Source organism: Didymella exigua, assembly GCF_010094145.1.
Source record: "Didymella exigua CBS 183.55 unplaced genomic scaffold M421scaffold_36, whole genome shotgun sequence".
NCBI lineage: Eukaryota > Fungi > Ascomycota > Dothideomycetes > Pleosporales > Didymellaceae > Didymella > Didymella exigua.
Window position 1 is genome coordinate 124,599 of NW_022984810.1, and position 13,974 is coordinate 138,572.

General features: G+C 54.0%; 5 protein-coding genes across 5 annotated transcripts; 2 read left to right on the forward strand and 3 right to left on the reverse strand.

Annotated features, from left to right (window-relative positions):
* The first annotated feature begins 144 nt into the window (after positions 1 to 144).
* Positions 145 to 2,744, forward strand: M421DRAFT_424565 (UV-endonuclease UvdE). The gene is made up of 2 exons (XM_033593788.1): positions 145 to 988; positions 1,042 to 2,744. The coding sequence occupies exons 1-2, from the start codon at positions 341 to 343 to the stop codon at positions 2,665 to 2,667; spliced, it is 2,274 nt and encodes a 757-aa protein (XP_033444931.1). The 5' UTR covers positions 145 to 340; the 3' UTR covers positions 2,668 to 2,744.
* A 2,153-nt stretch (positions 2,745 to 4,897) lies between these two features.
* M421DRAFT_424566 (uncharacterized protein) lies at positions 4,898 to 5,957 on the forward strand. The gene has a single exon (XM_033593789.1). It carries the CDS (start codon positions 5,195 to 5,197, stop codon positions 5,738 to 5,740), a length of 546 nt encoding a protein of 181 aa, XP_033444932.1. The 5' UTR covers positions 4,898 to 5,194; the 3' UTR covers positions 5,741 to 5,957.
* A 1,792-nt stretch (positions 5,958 to 7,749) lies between these two features.
* Positions 7,750 to 10,999, reverse strand: M421DRAFT_424567 (uncharacterized protein). The gene has a single exon (XM_033593790.1). The coding sequence runs from the start codon at positions 10,549 to 10,551 to the stop codon at positions 7,966 to 7,968; it is 2,586 nt and encodes an 861-aa protein (XP_033444933.1). The 5' UTR covers positions 10,552 to 10,999; the 3' UTR covers positions 7,750 to 7,965.
* Positions 11,000 to 11,240: 241 nt separating this feature from the next.
* Positions 11,241 to 11,769, reverse strand: M421DRAFT_274168 (uncharacterized protein). Its single transcript, XM_033588832.1, has one exon. It carries the CDS (start codon positions 11,676 to 11,678, stop codon positions 11,397 to 11,399), a length of 282 nt encoding a protein of 93 aa, XP_033444934.1. The 5' UTR covers positions 11,679 to 11,769; the 3' UTR covers positions 11,241 to 11,396.
* Positions 11,770 to 11,930: 161 nt separating this feature from the next.
* On the reverse strand, positions 11,931 to 12,938 carry M421DRAFT_274187 (uncharacterized protein). Its single transcript, XM_033588833.1, has one exon. It carries the CDS (start codon positions 12,718 to 12,720, stop codon positions 12,166 to 12,168), a length of 555 nt encoding a protein of 184 aa, XP_033444935.1. The 5' UTR covers positions 12,721 to 12,938; the 3' UTR covers positions 11,931 to 12,165.
* Positions 12,939 to 13,974: the final 1,036 nt, after the last annotated feature.

The window sequence follows — 13,974 nt, forward strand, 5'->3', positions numbered from 1 at the left end:
TGTGTTCGCGATGTTGTCGTGGTGTTTAGGCAATTCGCTAATCGGGCAAGATCGATCGGACCCGTCACGCTAGCCGGATTCGATCATCAACATGACGTCGTCCGTCGCGCAGCGCTCAGAGCTTGACGCGTTTCTCGTTCAGCATGGCTGTCAAAGGCAATTGCATGTCTCTATACCCTCCATAGTCTGGGAACGTATATTCTCTTTCCTCCATCTTACGTCGACCTACTCTTTGATGATCCGTTTTGTACAACGGTTTGGTCCTTCCGTTGCATATCGAACAGCGCAGCGAGCGCCACTTGTCTTGCATAGCTTTCGTGCCTACCCCTATCTTAACGCCATGCCTCAAAAGCGTAAGGCTTCGACTGTGGCTGCGTCGCCTACGGCCGGTGAAGCACCTGTGGATCGTTCGAAGATGCGCCGCTCAGAAGTGCCTTTGCCGCCAAAGGCTGCAGCGAAAGGCAGACAACTGCCACGCCGACAATCATCCCGTGGGGGCGCCGCAGTCACGAATCCAGACGCTAATCCTGAGGTGTTCGACGCGCCCAATGCTCTGCGGGCTTCACCTGATCGGCACGAATGCGCCGACAGAGAGGCCCACCTGCATCAGCACGACATTGACGCCGGCAATGCAGTAATAGGCGTCAATGCGGCCTCAGCTAAGCCTTCAACCTCGCAGAATGCAACCACGGAGGTCAAGGTAGTTCCATCGAGCGGTACCGAGAACATTGACGAAGCAGGAGCCACCTCTGCAGCGCCAGCAGCCAGCAGGGCTAAGAGAAGGGGGATTGGCGCGGCGCACGTGAAGACTGAGGGTGGAGACAGCAATATTGCCCCTGCAGAGGATGCGGGTGTTACTGGCGATCCTGAAGTCGAAGGCTTAGACCGCGAAGAGGGGGGGGAGGTGGACCTCAAGGAAGCCCTAGCACGGCCGCCTCCTGTACACGCCGAATACCTTCCTCTTCCGTGGAAGGGGCGGTTAGGATATGTGCGTTCCCTGCACAACCCCACGCAATCTTACCAGACTAACATGCACGTTAGGCTTGTCTCAACACCTACCTTCGAAACGCCAGTCCTCCCGTGTTCAGCTCCAGAACGTGCCGAATCGCGAGCATCATCGAACATCGCCACCCTCTGAAGGACCCCTCTCAGCCCGAGCATGCCACTAAAAACCGCCCTGATAAGGATCAGCCGGCTGATCATGCACGAGGAAAGAAGTATGTAGAGGCGCTTTGCTTGGCCAATGTCCGAGACATCATCAAGATGGTTCGGTGGAACGACAGATATGGCATCAAGTTCATGCGATTGAGCAGCGAGATGTTTCCATTCGCCAGCCACGAGGAGTATGGCTACAAGCTTGCGCCTTTCGCTTCAGAAGCTCTCGCTGCAGCTGGCAAAGTCATTGGCGAGTTTGGCCATAGAGTCACGACTCATCCGGGCCAGTTCACACAATTGGGCTCACCACGCAAGTCCGTCATTGACAACGCCATCCGCGATCTTGAGTATCACGCTGAACTGTTGTCCCTGCTGAAACTGCCGCCGCAACAAGACCGTGACGCCGTCATGATCATGCATCTGGGTGGTGCATTTGGTGACAAGCCTGCTGCGCTGGATAGGTTCCGTGAAAACTATGCCAGGCTCTCAGATGAAGTCAAGAAACGGCTTGTCCTCGAGAACGATGATGTTGTGTGGAACGCTCACGAACTGCTGCCAATGTGCCAGGAGCTCAACATACCCTTCGTTCTTGATTTCCATCATCACAACATCCTCTTTGACAGTAAGAAGCTTCGAGAAGGCACCAAGGATGTCATGGATATGTTTCCTGCCATTCTCGAGACATGGTCAAAAAAGAACATCACACCAAAGATGCACTACTCTGAGCCGTGTCCAAGCGCCATCACTGGAAGTCAACGAAGGAAGCATTCACCGCGTGTGATGACCCTCCCTCCCTGTCCAGACACAATGGATCTGATGATCGAGGCAAAGGATAAAGAACAAGCTGTCTTCGAGCTCATGCGGACATTTAAGCTGCCAGGCTTTGAGAAGATCAATGATATAGTTCCACACCAACGCCCTGATGAGAACAAGCCATGGACTCCAAAGTCGAAAAAGAAGCCCAAGAAAGGCAAGAAGAAGACTGATGGTCTCGAAGATATCGGTATGAAGCTCGAGGAGGCAGAGGAGGAGGATGTCCCACCTCCTATCGTTCCTGATGAGGAGGTGGGCATGGGCGGACCTGAAGGCCGAGTGTACTGGCCCCCCACAATGGAGGAATGGCTTCGGCCACCGAAGCGCATAATCAAGAAGAAAGTGGAGGCGCCAGAGGGGGCCGCTACCCCCGCCAAGAAGAAGACTGCAGCGACCGACAATGCCTCCGTTGCCAGTGAAGCTGCAGGCCTTGACGAAGGCAGAAATCGAGCTAAGAAGGCGGCGCCCAAACGGGCTGCTAGCTCAACGAAGAAGACGCCGAAGGCGGTTCCTACACCCTCTGCATCTGATGACGAAGGTGGCCTCAGCTCGCCACCGCTCAGCGAGCTGGGCGAGGAGGACGAGGGTCCTGCCGTGCTGAAGCGAGCTGCCCATCCCGCGTCTACACGAAAGAAGTCATGCAGAGCTGTGACCAAGGTCAGCTACAACGAAGAAGACGTCGACGAGATGACCATGTAGCGGCAGACGATAGTAACAACCGAAGAGCACATGAGTTTGGTACCGGACATTGAATCTCGGGCCTTCATATGCGTCACCATCACTTGTCACGGGCCGTCCAACGTCGTGAACCGTATCGAATGTCACTGACACCGGCAAAATGTTCCTATTTTCCTACTCCACCCTTGCTACCTTCGCTTAAACTCCCGTGCCGCTGTTAGCCAGGGCTTCCCAGCCTGGTCCGCAGCTCTCCGCTTCTAAGCTTCTCGCGGCTCGCAGCATCTCACATTATTGACCTTCCCGATGCAGATAGCTCCGAGCTTCACACGATACTCCAACACATGAACAGCCAGCGCATTGGATGCCTCCTCAACAAGAAGCAGGGCAATATACGCAGGCATCTGATCACGAAGCCCATCACGATCACGAGCCACAGCCACATCGTAATATGGGGGTTCCATAACGCCTTCGTTCTTGAGGATCACTAGCCCTGCTCTTCCAGAACGTTATCGAAGCACGGCTCGCCGCGCGACCCTAGGGTCCGACGACAACCGGGACATTCCGCATCGTTCTTTGCAACATTTCATCGTCTATCGCACGACCGCAATCCAATGAGGTGCTCTGCGTAAGATACTATCGAAACATGCACGACATTCGAATAAGCTACTGATGCATTGAGGTGTACCTGTCACAATGCATTACCTACGTGGTGGCATGCATGAGCCGTCACCGCGAATGTGCGGAGAGATAGATTGATGCCGTTCTAATTCTGTTGGCGCGCTCTGGAAACTTGCTGATCGCAGCCAGTGCACGCTTGCACTTGTAATTCTCACACTTTTACGGTATCCCGTGATAGGCTACACGGCACCATCTCTTGGAAAATCACATCGTGTCTAGGCATGATGTGCCTTCGGGCATTCTGCCGAATGAGTCGGTATGCCCGCCCGTTGCTGAAACGAAGGGTCCAGGGGCGGCTGTACCCTTCCTCGTACTGCGAGTTCCGCAGCATACAAGCAACTTGGCAAGTAGAGGCGCTGAGAAGTGCCCACTTGATACGGGTCTACGGTCTGCCTCAACGGCCTCTAGAGCATTGAAGCGACATCCATCAATAAAGCATACGAGCACGCAATCGCTCAAGTTCTCGCTCTAGGCGGCACTCAAGGCTGTGTTTGTCGCTGGAGTCTCCACTGGACCACTGGGCATCTAGACAGGCAGTGGATCAGCGCGAATGCACAAGACTGCAAGCGAGCTGCAGAAGCGGGAGAGCATTACAGGCCGACTTGCCTTGCCAGCCACACTTCTCTATTGCGCCTGGAGCATGCAATTGCAAAGCAGGAACAGTATCGACGCCCGGAGCTAGACAAGCACGTCTGTAGCGAACATTCCATGCCCTTTCGAGAAAACAAAATCACGACCGCAATCGAGCGATAAGATGCATGAAATGCAGTTGCTGATACGTAGGCGCGGACACTAGCCGACCTAGGTGTAGGGCTATGTACAGGCATGGCTGCGTTCGAGAAGCGAGGCGCAAGCCGAAGAGCAGGGATGCTGGCCACGTCCCAGACCATTTATGTAAACAATGGAAGCCTGCTGACATGGGCGGAATGGACGCAAGTGGGGCAAGGCATAGTAAGGCAGTCATAGCGGGATACGTTAATGTAAGACGGACGGCCGGCGTGGGCTTCGTGAGGTTTGCTTCTTTGGGAGCCGGTCGCTGCTTCATCGGGAGGCTAGGAGCGCAGTGGATAGCGGCGGGTCGCGAGAAGCGCTGGTCAAGAAACGGGCTGGTGAATTATGGTGCAGCTCGAATCGTGATCATGTTATCATAGCAGAGAGATGACTCACAGTGAAGTCATCGAAAGAGGGGAGAGGGAGGATCCGCAAGGTGAGTACAATGCACCGTAAAGAGTGGAAAGTGCCGTGAGAAACGGTTGGGTGCTGAGGTGAAGTATTGTGAAGAATCTCATGAGAGTAGCGGTTGTTGTCAGGCTGGAATAGGCAGTACGAGCACGATACATTGAAGCATGGACCGTGTGTCAGATCCTGAGTCGCCCTGATGGAATGTGCCAGCACTGTTAAAAGGAAAATACTTTGTCTCAATCAGATTTTGGTGGTGGCTCTTGCTATACTGTTGGTGTCCACGTTATTCCTTTTATTGCACTTATTATTCTTGTTCATTGTCTCAGTTCAAGCAAGAACAAACGGACTCTCAACAGTGCTCGGTAGCATCAACTACAGATGAAACACGCATGTTCTCGTTGCAGCATAAGGCTTCGCATGTCTTGCGTTTGCCTCTGTGCCTTGTCGCAGTAAACTACATATTCGCTCCAATTCCGTGTAGTGCGGACACTGTTGTCGAGATCAACAGAACGCCACCATATCAGCACTGGAGCGGGCTTCTAGCATACGGCGCCTGGTACAGTGACTAACAAGCCGAAAGGACGCATCTGAAGTTCCCGCTTGTCCCACATCTGTGATCTACGAACACGTCCAGTAACAGCGCAGCTTGCTTTCAGTTCACAGCAGACGTAACTCGCTTTTCCTACATATGGACCAAGAGACGAACCAAACGGAAAGCCTTGCGGTGAACAACCGAGCACAACAATCCACTGCGGATAAGTGGGACATCAGTGACGAGCCGTTGGATGACGATGCTGTCGAGCTGGATGTTGACGGTACCTTCATTGCAAGTGTGGTCAGTGAACGCGAATGGATCCCTCTATCCATCAGAAAGCGGATCTCGAGTGCTACTAACGGGTGCCCACCAGTGACACCCCCAATAGAAACAGACGCTTGTCTAGAAGACCATACCGCATCACTGACTGTAGGGAAATCGCTGTCTCCTCAGGATGCGGAAAACCTCTCCCTCTCTGAGGAACTGAGCGGACATGATTTACTCGCTCTCGACGCCGACAATAGCGAGCCACTACCCTTTGAAGACATTTGTCCCATCGTTGTAGAATTTGTCGCCCAACAGCTGAACGAGTTCGACTGGAGTAAGCTGAAAAGGCGAATATGCATGGAACAATTAAAATACGATTCTCGAACCTTCCATTGGGTACAAGACGTGAGGCACGAGAAGTTTGCTTGTTGAACCTGCAGCATAAGTAAGGAGTGTGTGTCTGCGGTGGTAAGGTGGAAATACGTTCCTGGTCCTGCCTTTGCTGCCGAGACTGAGGAAGTCGGGCACGCAACCAGATGAATTTGAGTACTGGGTTTCGGGCGGACCAATGTGAATTGTTGGTGTAGTGTACTCAGTGTGAGGGCAAGCACCCAACCGAAGGTAGAGCATGTTAGGTGCATATCAGCCCAATCATTCATTCAAAATATGTGCACAATGGAAATCCTCATTCATGCTTGCTTGTTCATTGTGAGCTGGAGCTGTCTGATGCAGTCGCGACCCTCTCGACTGCTATGTCATTGGGAATTGATCAGCCAATCTCAATGGCAAGCCGAGCCGGCCGCGGCACCACGCTCCTAAACTTGACCCAAATCAGCAACCTGATCCGAAAGCCAGTTGCCTGTCGTTACGACGGACCAAAAGACAACACGAAGAGCTATCGAAGCCACTTTGTCACAGCGGAGATGACAAGCAACGGCCCCACAGCCACTCCGCTACCCCTCGAATCACGGGCGCTCCCCCATGTTTGCAGCTCTGAAACACAATGCGCCTTCGTACTTTCTGCTGTTTACGTACAGAATTGTCTCCCCAGAACATCACAAGCGCTGGATCTAGATTTACATTCACCGAAACTACCGCTTCAGGCAAGTTGCTCGACATACAGACAAGGAGGGAAGTGCGGTTAGCTCCACCGTTGAAGAAGGGCCCTGCGTCACGGTCCGACTTCTGCACACAAGTGTCGCGTGCGTGCTCGGACGACAGCTAGGGGCTGCCAGGCACACGGGCATGTCGATCATCAATAGCCTTCGTGTAGGTAGTCAACTTTAGATGCGGACCAAGCACGGATGTTTGGATCCGCTCTCACGTTCTGGCGTATCATTGGATCCCTACTCTAATGTGAATATACTCCTCTTAACGCACTAAATCGTGTCACCGGGCGCTTGGATTTGCTATTCATGTCGTCTACTACCCAGCTGCTCCTCTCCGACGAGAATGCAAGCACGGAGATTGACTCGATGGTGCATTTCATGCGAAAGGCAGAAGCGGAAAAGAGACTGCCCCTGAGGACTCTTCAGGCGTCGACGAAACAATGGCTTCGTCGCATCGAGACATGGGGTAAGCTATCGTTCCGTTCCCGTGCCGTAGCCTCGTCCATAAGTTGCTCGGAGGCTATCACTATCCGCGGGCACTGTACGCAAGAGCAACATCAACACGAATTGGTGCGACATTCTAGCAACTCATCGCGCAGGTCCACACGTGCGACCAAGAAGCAGGCACTGCAGGACTCTGAAGTCCTACACAAGATTAGCAGTACCTGGCAGAGATCTGCGCCGATCCCTTGAATGGCAAGCCGGAGGGCGCTGGGCCTAAGAGCACCCTTCACCAAGATGCCTGTTCCGAACTTTGCGCAAACTCTTCATAGCCACAGATCTCATAGTTCCTGCATCTGTGTTGTTCAGGAGGCAAGATGAGCGCGCGTCTCGTGCGAACGCTCATCACCGGCGTGGCCGAACACTGCCTACACACATTATTCCCGCTCTCGCCGAGCCAACCACGCACAGCAGACCATTACTTGGCAGCGCAGCGACGCGGTGGATCATCGGCGGGCAGCTGTTGCAAGGCCCCTATGTGCCAGTCGGTGGCTGAGGGGCAGTTGCAGGAGATCAGCAGGCGTCGAGTGGTGCAGGTGAGCTGTGAGTGCTGATTGGCTGAGGGGAGGAGTGCTGCAGATTTAGTGAGGCTGTGCGTCGACGAATTAAGCACATGAGCGAGGAGGCTCAAGAAGTGCCGTGATGCTGTGGTGTGGTGCACCAGGTCGTTTTTGTGGGACCGCCAGTTGACCGGTGGATAAGCCCGTGCTACGACCGTGGCGCCCGATAATTCAGACATCCTTCAGCATTGATTCCGTAAAATGTCAAGCTGTGCCATAATGCGCTGCGAGGAAGGGTGATCACGAGAGAAGATGCAAAGAGGGGTGGCTGTAGAGTAGAATAGTAACGCTTTCGTACATTTCGTTAATCAATAGCAGATCGAGCTGCTTCATCTTCGCCAGGGTATCGCTGCCCATAACATCTTGCAATATACAAAGACAATCAACGTTATCGCTCGACGCATCACCACTTTTGCCGAATAAATGCTAACCCCGGCTCCAATGCATGTGCCCAACAGACGCGAGATCCCGCTGCACCCCACCAAAATTAGATGACAATGTATTCCCCATCGACGCGATCCATCGCTTTTCTCCACCGGAACGCCTGCTGTAGTGTACCAAAGGGACCTTGTCGTGAGCTCTGCATGTCGCCATCAACCCACTCGTCGTCGTCCTGCCATACGCGTTCGAGCACTTCCAGACCACTGAGGTTGTTGAAGAAGCCGCTCTCGCGTTGGATCTCGACGCAGCGCTGTCGCACAACGGCGCGGTGCTCAGTATCGACACACTCAGTGCCGACAATGAATAGGGGCCAGAGTAAAAACTTGTTGACGCAACTTGTGATGCCGATCTGTGAGATGTGGAAGAGTCCTTGTGCGACGAGGTTCTGGAAGTTGAGTGCGCCAGCTGGAAGTGTGGGATGGGCGAGGCGCTCAGTGTAGAGCAGCGCTGCGTAGCGGAAGCTCTCACTGATGTGGAACAGTGCAGCTTCGTTGGGAGACATGGTGAGCATCGAGGACGATGCTTCGCAGTTATCTGCAGCGTTCTCACCCGGCGCACCGAATTCCCACTCCTGCAGACGATTTCGTACATCGTTCCACTCAACCCAGAATGGAGAGCATGGGTCTTCGCGTGCAGATGTAAACGGATCCTGATACTCGATAATCGGTGTGCCCCAGCCGTTACCATCAATTTGGTCAAAGTTGAAAGAATAGAAGTCATTAAGTTTCTTCGGCCGTGGAGAAGATCGAGGCGTGTCGTCGTTGTCGCGTACAGGTCGATTCTGGCTCAGTAGGTTGAGCCTTCCGAGTCGAGCAATGAGCTTGAATAGGCGACCTTCGCAGCCAGAGTGGTGCTCCAGAACGCCGAGATTGGCAGTGAGATTCATCATATCCAGTGAGTCGCCACGAACTTCAATCTCACGGTCGTTGACGGCCGCTGTCATGACATCGAACCATGTGAAGAAGAGCTCGATCCAACCAACAAAATCAGACTGCACAGTCCTATCGCGCATAGCAAGCAGCTTCTGTACGCCTGCGAGCTGGGTCTTGAATTTTGTGAATCCTGAGTCGCAGACGTGGAAGAGGCAAAGAATAAGAAGTGTGGCTAGAACAGAGTCGTCCTGCGAGCCGTTGATATCCACTAGCTTTCTGTTCAACAGAGCAATTGATTGCGCCTTGTGATGCTTCTCCTCGCTGGTCGGCTGACCATGCATTTCTCGTAGCTCGGAAGTGGTCATTTGCGAGTATGCGTGCTGCGGAATGAGGCGGTGATCTCCAGACGCACTCAGGCGCCGGCCCTCTAGACCTCCGCGCATGCGCATATTATTCGTCGATAGCGCGGCGATGGCATTCTGGAGTTCTTCGTTCTGCATGGCTAGAGGGATGATATGCATACGGTAGGGATTTGACGGGCCATCAAAAGCCACCAGCACCGGGCATATAAATTTGTCGTAGTAGTCCATCAGGTATAGCATCCGAGGGGAAAGGGGCGAAGCGATAGCAAGGCTCTGAGGAATAGATGTGGTGAGCGAGAGTACGTCGAGAGACAGGGGACCAGAACCGTAAGAAGACATAGACGTACCCTCCGATGGAAGAAAAGAGAAAGCTGGCTGAGACAACGCAGTATAACTCGAGCTTACATCCCCTTCCGCAAAAACATCGTGAAACACAACAGGTCCCATGCTCTGCTGTGCCGAGCTCACCTCGATATAGTCCTGCAGGCTCTGATCTGAGCTAACACTGGAGCTCATGTCGTCCGCCATGGGCAGTGATCGAGGAGCCTCGTGGAAGAAGCCGTCCATTGAGCCGATACGTGCTTGGTCGTAGGAGTGGATGGGCGAATACTGTGGGACTGAGGAGTCCGCAAAAGGAAACTCATCCGCAGGGGTACGTGGGTACTCTCCAGGTGATGGGAAGTCGCTGTCGCTATATGTGCCGAGCGATGCAGTCGAGGCTGACAAACCACCTTCATCAAACGGCAAATGTATTGAGGTATGCAGCCTCTGGAGAGGCCCTCTGTTGAGCTGCGATGGTCTCCTCATCTTCGAGGTAAACGAGTGCATCATATCGAAGTGCTCTCCATGTGACTGCATGGGGAATCCAAGTGGGGTCGACGGCGAGGGAATGGGGATTGGGCTGGTTGGACCGAAGTACTGGTATTCTTGCGGGGCCGAGTAGATGCTGGCGGGGCTCATGGGACTTGTGGGCGTGTGGATACCGAAGTCGACGCTTGCTCGGCTGTTGAAGCTGGATGAATGATGGCTGGCGCTGGTAGAGCCATTGGTCGTGGAGGCGGATGCACTCGACTCTTTGCGTGTGGTATTGGTGGTAGGCGGGGATTTGGCAACAGGTAGCGACAAGCCTCGAAGCTTTCCACGGCTAGCAACTCCCACTCCCCATGTTAGAGTTGTACGATATCCAGTGCAGTCTTTGCCGATTTCGACACACTGTCCGCAGTATGGTCGTCTCCGGTCACACTTGACTGAACGCTTCTTGCAAGAGAAGCAGTCCTCTGTAGCACCAGTGGCCGGTGCTCTTCTTCTCCTCTTCTTGGGTGCGGCATTCGCATTGCTGGCGTCATCGACCTTCTTGACCTCAATGGGCTGGGTGGTGGTAGGCGTGGCGACAGCCATGTTGGGAAAAACGAGTGGTGTTGGTGGTTGTTACAAGTGCTAACGATAGTGCATCTGTAGTCGAGTGCCGTGTAAGGTGTGTAAGAAAGATAGACAAATGGATGAGGGGCAATTCTCAATGAAGCATAGAGAGGCGCATCAAGGTGGGTAAGTATTATTTGGCTCTCGACGGGTAAGGGTAGGAGCTTGGTCCCAGTGTGATAAGGTCAGGGTTCTAGTAAACAGGGGTGGTCGGTGTGCCAAGAAGCAGGATGCAAAATACCGCGGCAGACTAAACGCTAGGATATGATGAGCGGAGGTCATCTCGAGATGTGCATGAAGGTCGAAGCCTGCAGCGAGTGGACCAGGTGCCCGCATGTTCGAAGCAGCCGCTACGAGGCTTTGGTCTGTGGCAACCCTACCACACCCCACACACGGACGGCGAATTGCAGTCCCGAGTGGATTGTTGGTCGGGTTACATCGTGGAAAGGGTGTTGCACCCCGGCCAGAAGCTTGGATTGTGGATGGCGACAGTGGTTTGCCTGCAGGACGGAAAAGGCTGGACGCCACGGACCGTCCACCAATCAGTACTCGCGCAGGATGCGATCTGCTACCGGCTACTAGCTTCGGAGCAACATGCGAGTTCAGCCATTCAGAGAGCTTGTGTTGAGTACGCTGATGAAGAAGCGCTCAAGGGCCCTGCTCGGCTGCGAGCTTCTGTAACGCCACCGCTGATAGCGTCAGGTCCGCCATGGGCAGCGTAAGACCGCCAGCGAATGGCCGGCTAGCAGGTTAGCAACGGAGCCGACCGAGGCACCGTGTCGAAGCTGCACCGAAGCTGTGTAGAAGATAGCAGCATCAGGCGCTCACCACTTGGAGAGTGCAGCGAAAGCCGCCCGCTGTGAAGCACCCGCCAAGCGGAAAGCCTTCCGGGCGGGCTTAACAAGGTTAAAGAGACGGCCGCTCTTCACCGTCATCACCCCGCAAGAAAGCAGGGCCATTGATTCTTGCGAGGAGAGCATCTCAGCTGCACAACTGGCGGTCGTGGGCGTGGTGCAATCTGCTAGAAAATGCACGCAAGCGGCAGCACGCGCGAACAGACGTTGAGCAACGCAGCGACGATCCAGACGAGGATGTTGCGATGACATTGAGGGGGCCGCGGCAGAAGCAGAAACGATGCAGACGATGCCCGCAGGGCCTATGCCTGCCAGTGTGTGTGCCAACGATGTCAGTTGCCCGGCCCTGCGTGCGCTGTTCTGGCTCCGCAGGAACTCTTGGCGAACCGTTCTCCTGGGTTTTCGCTGGCTTAGATAACAGATATGACCATAGCTACTTGTGCCCCCACTCACGCATCTGGTGCCAGCGGTGGCTGCGCAGCAGCGACATCAATGCTGATGGAGCCCGCTGCCTGTCCTGGCCGCAACGCCCGTAGGTACATACTCCTGAATTGTCTCATGTCAGTCCCTTAAGCGGTTTGCAACTACCATGACAAGTGCTCCGCCTGACGATCTCTGATCGTGCAGCCAATGCCTGGTGGCTGAGCACCACTCCGCCGCTACTGCTCTGCCCGCGGGTATCTTGGTCGGCGCTCATCTCGCATGGCTGCCTAATTTGATACCCCAAAAACAATGCCCTTCAGAACGGCGTGTTTACTTCGTAGAGGCGCCGTCTCAGATGTTTCCTCCGACGGCTCGCGCTTCTGACCGATGATTGAACCGCTGGTTTTCCGCATTGGTTGTCGTGCACGTGCCGGTGAAGCCAAGAGACACACGCATCGGCCAGAGGTACTACTTTGGCGCTCGTGTGTGCTCGAGTCCGGCTCCACCCACTCAGCGATTTTTCTGAGGTAACAAGCACTCCAGTTCGTCCCGTCAGGGCGCACATCATGCCTACTAAACATGGTATCTGCCCTCGGCGTCCTGTTGCTAGCCGTGTGTGCCTGGTGCCTTGAGATGCGCGCGGGGTAGAGTTCAAAAGTCTGGGGAAATGAGAGCCCTGCTGCAGACAGCTCCTGGTGGACGTCTCGAAGCGCCCCGTAATTTTAGACCAGATGTGCCTTGCGTGCTTTGCCTTGTGGGGACGGAATCGCCCTTGGATTCCGAGCCTAGCCCATGTCTGCAGCTTTACAGAGCTTGACTCGAGGTGAGCCTCATGTCGGCAGCCGCTCTGAACCTGGGATGCCGATGACATGGTATGCAATGATATGGAGCGTTCGCCGTTGGCGATATCCCTTATCGTGGTATGGACGAAGATCTCGGGGGCCAGTTAGATTGCAAAGACCCTTGACGATCAGATGCTGTTTCAATGACGATCGAAAACTCTGGACAAATCACTAGATTCATGCTGTGTGGAGACAGGTGCAGATGTTTCGTAGCGACCAGACCAAGACGCGCCGCGGACGGGTCCCAATTTTGACCAAGGGCGATTCTTCCGGCATTACTCAAGAGCAATTCGAATTTCACTTTGCGGAGCCTTGTTCTCATCCTGCCAATCGTCCGGCATGATGTTCATAATATGCCATTTTGCATCGAAGCGCGACTCCATTCAGGATTCCTTCCGTGGTCGAAAGCATTTGTTGAGGGTCTCGCAACTCGAGTTGAAATAGACAGTGCAAAGCGCCGGGTTATCAACAGACCGGCTTTCCGGCGAGGTGGGAGCTAAAGTTATTTTTGCACCCCAGTGCCCACAATGCTCTGAGACTTAGAATCATACTGCGGATAGCGCATCCGGTGGTTGGACACAAAGGCAATCGCGTGACAAGTTGCTGTTGGTGAAAGAGCGGTGAAAATGCCCAATGCCGTCATGTTCCTGAGGATGTCGACTAATGTCTGTGCGGTCGCACATGACGGACACTAATTAATGAATGTCGAAATGCGTAAAACTCATTTTGGGTGATTCCTCAAGCACATGCTTCCGATAGCAAAATTGCGCCAGCCTCCTCTTGGCTAGGTTCTGGCATTGTGGCTTATATAATCCTGAGCTTCAATGGACTGCAAGTCACCCAGGAAACTGAAGGAACTGCTCTGCTCAGTTCAACTTGCTGACAGTTTTCGTTCGCCCTCGAGACTGCTGTGAGATCGTGATGTGCCAAGTCTTGCCTTTCGTCCATGACATTGGTACACGGTACCGAATGCTTAGCCTGCAACTGCGTGTACGTGCCCTCGCACAGCACTGCCGAAATCTGGGGAAGGGAGCATCGCCAGAATCCACCTGGCTCTTCCAATCATTCAGATTCCGTTGTGTAACAGTTTGTGGGAAGTTGCTTTGTTGATGCTCGGCTGTCGAAGGCCCAAGGAAGGCCCTGAGAATAGAATGCGTCCAAGCTCCCTCGGCTCAAGGCGCCCTTCCCCACATCCAAGGTTGATAGCTCATTGACAGCTCTCACCACCACGCTATTACCCCATACTATTCCCGCATCCAAGTCTTAATTGCCCTACTTGCTCC

Bases quoted from the DNA above. Each gene is read 5' to 3' on its own strand.
- M421DRAFT_424565 (XM_033593788.1), top strand. From the start codon at position 341: ATGCCTCAAAAGCGTAAGGCTTCGACTGTGGCTGCGTCGCCTACGGCC. The intron at 989-1,041 runs GTGCGTTCCCTG...CATGCACGTTAG, and splicing joins GGAAGGGGCGGTTAGGATAT to GCTTGTCTCAACACCTACCT.
- M421DRAFT_424566 (XM_033593789.1), top strand. From the start codon at position 5,195: ATGGACCAAGAGACGAACCAAACGGAAAGCCTTGCGGTGAACAACCGA.
- M421DRAFT_424567 (XM_033593790.1), bottom strand. From the start codon at position 10,551: ATGGCTGTCGCCACGCCTACCACCACCCAGCCCATTGAGGTCAAGAAG.
- M421DRAFT_274168 (XM_033588832.1), bottom strand. From the start codon at position 11,678: ATGTCATCGCAACATCCTCGTCTGGATCGTCGCTGCGTTGCTCAACGT.
- M421DRAFT_274187 (XM_033588833.1), bottom strand. From the start codon at position 12,720: ATGTCATCGGCATCCCAGGTTCAGAGCGGCTGCCGACATGAGGCTCAC.